The sequence below is a fragment of the Crocuta crocuta genome, unplaced genomic scaffold (genome assembly GCF_008692635.1).
Source record: "Crocuta crocuta isolate KB4526 unplaced genomic scaffold, BGI_CrCroc_1.0 scaffold431, whole genome shotgun sequence".
NCBI classification, from domain to species: Eukaryota; Metazoa; Chordata; class Mammalia; order Carnivora; family Hyaenidae; genus Crocuta; species Crocuta crocuta.
The window spans coordinates 1,678,495-1,679,976 of NW_027528859.1; the positions used below are offsets into that span (position 1 = coordinate 1,678,495).

General features: G+C 66.7%; 1 protein-coding gene across 1 annotated transcript in view; it reads left to right on the forward strand.

Moving 5' to 3' along the window:
* The first annotated feature begins 20 nt into the window (after positions 1 to 20).
* Positions 21 to 1,482, forward strand: part of GABBR2 (gamma-aminobutyric acid type B receptor subunit 2) — a 351,725-nt gene continuing 350,263 nt past the window's right edge. The window contains exon 1 of the mRNA XM_077756059.1: positions 21 to 167. Within this exon, the coding sequence (XP_077612185.1) occupies positions 21 to 167 (147 nt within the window). The remainder of the gene's footprint in view (positions 168 to 1,482) is intronic.

Below are 1,482 nucleotides of genomic sequence, written 5' to 3' on the forward strand. Positions count from 1 at the left end.
GCAGCCCGCCGCTCTCCATCATGGGCCTCATGCCGCTCACCAAGGAGGTGGCCAAGGGCAGCATCGGGCGCGGCGTGCTTCCCGCCGTGGAACTGGCCATAGAGCAGATCCGCAACGAGTCGCTCCTGCGCCCCTACTTCCTCGACCTGCGGCTCTACGACACCGCGGTGAGTGTCCGGCCGCACGCGCCGTCGGGGCTGTGGGGGACGGTGGGTGAGGGAGTGCCCAACCGAGGGGAGCTCCGGCCCTTGGGCAGAGCCCTGATTGAGCCACCCGTGCCTGCCGAGGGCACCGCGGGCTGGTGCTTAGTGCTCGCTCCGAGGTCCCTCTGGGCTTGGCTGGCACACCTGGCACCAAGATTTGCTGAGCTTCTCTCCCCTCTGGGATTATATGTGTCTATGTATGTGTTGGTGGGGGGAGGTGGATAGAAGACTAGGGTTTCCTTTGACCAGAGAAGCAGTGTCGAACGTGGGGACTGGACCCTCTGAAAGGCCTGCAGTGGTTGCCCCTGTCCATGTCCCGCTGGTGGGGCTGTGGACTGCCGGGTGGGAGGAACAGGCTCATTGACCGCAAACTGGGCCACCCGGGGCTAGAGAGGCCATGGCCTGCTCACGGGCCCCCAGGAGAGCCCGGCGGCGCTTTGAGGTCTGGAGGGCTCCGGGACCCGAAGGGCCAGAGCGCGCCGGAGGGCTGGGCGCGTTGGTGCGCGCTGGCGGCTCGGAGCCCGCACCGCGCGAGCAGGTGTCGGGCCGCTGGCTCTGGAAGGCTGCTGCCTGAATGTGCCCGGCGCTGCCTGCAGCCGGAGCGGTTTAATGGGGAGACTCCCCCTCGGTTTAGTTGCTCCGAGAGTGCCCTGAGCAGGTCTCGCTGCGGAGGAAGCGGGGGTGTCCGGCGGCGCCGCTGCTGTTGGCCTTGCGGCTGCAGGCGCAGTTTCTCCGGGCGCAGACTTGAAGCACGGACTTGGAGCGCATCAGCGGGCTGGCCCTCCCGGCCTCCTCCGAGGAGAGCCGCAGAGCCCAGAGCTTCGCATCCCAAGCCCCCTCCTCACGCTCGCAGCTCGGGTGCTGGCTGAAGCCCCGGCGCGGACCTTCGCTTAAAGGCTCCCGGCGTGCGCCGAGGGGGCCTGGAGGAGCGATCGCCCGCCGCGCGAGGTCTGGTTTGCGAGTTTTTCCGGACTGAGGGAGCCCCTAACGCTCCGGCCGCCGCGTCTGAGACGCGGCCTGAAGGGGGCAGTGATTTCCTGTGCAGTGCGCTCTGTTGGCGCCTTCAACACCGCGCCGAGCGAGCCTGGCCAGGCGCTGAGCTTGACCCTGGCTTCCCGGAGCTTCCCGGGAGCTTCTGCTCCAGCGCAGGTGCAGACCCTTTAGTGAGGAGGTTCACGCTGCCTCGCTGACCATGCAGCCTGGGCTCCACTTCGTTCCTGTCTGACCCTTTTTTTTTTGTCCCCTGAGAAAGAGCAGAAATTCCGGATTGCATATTATT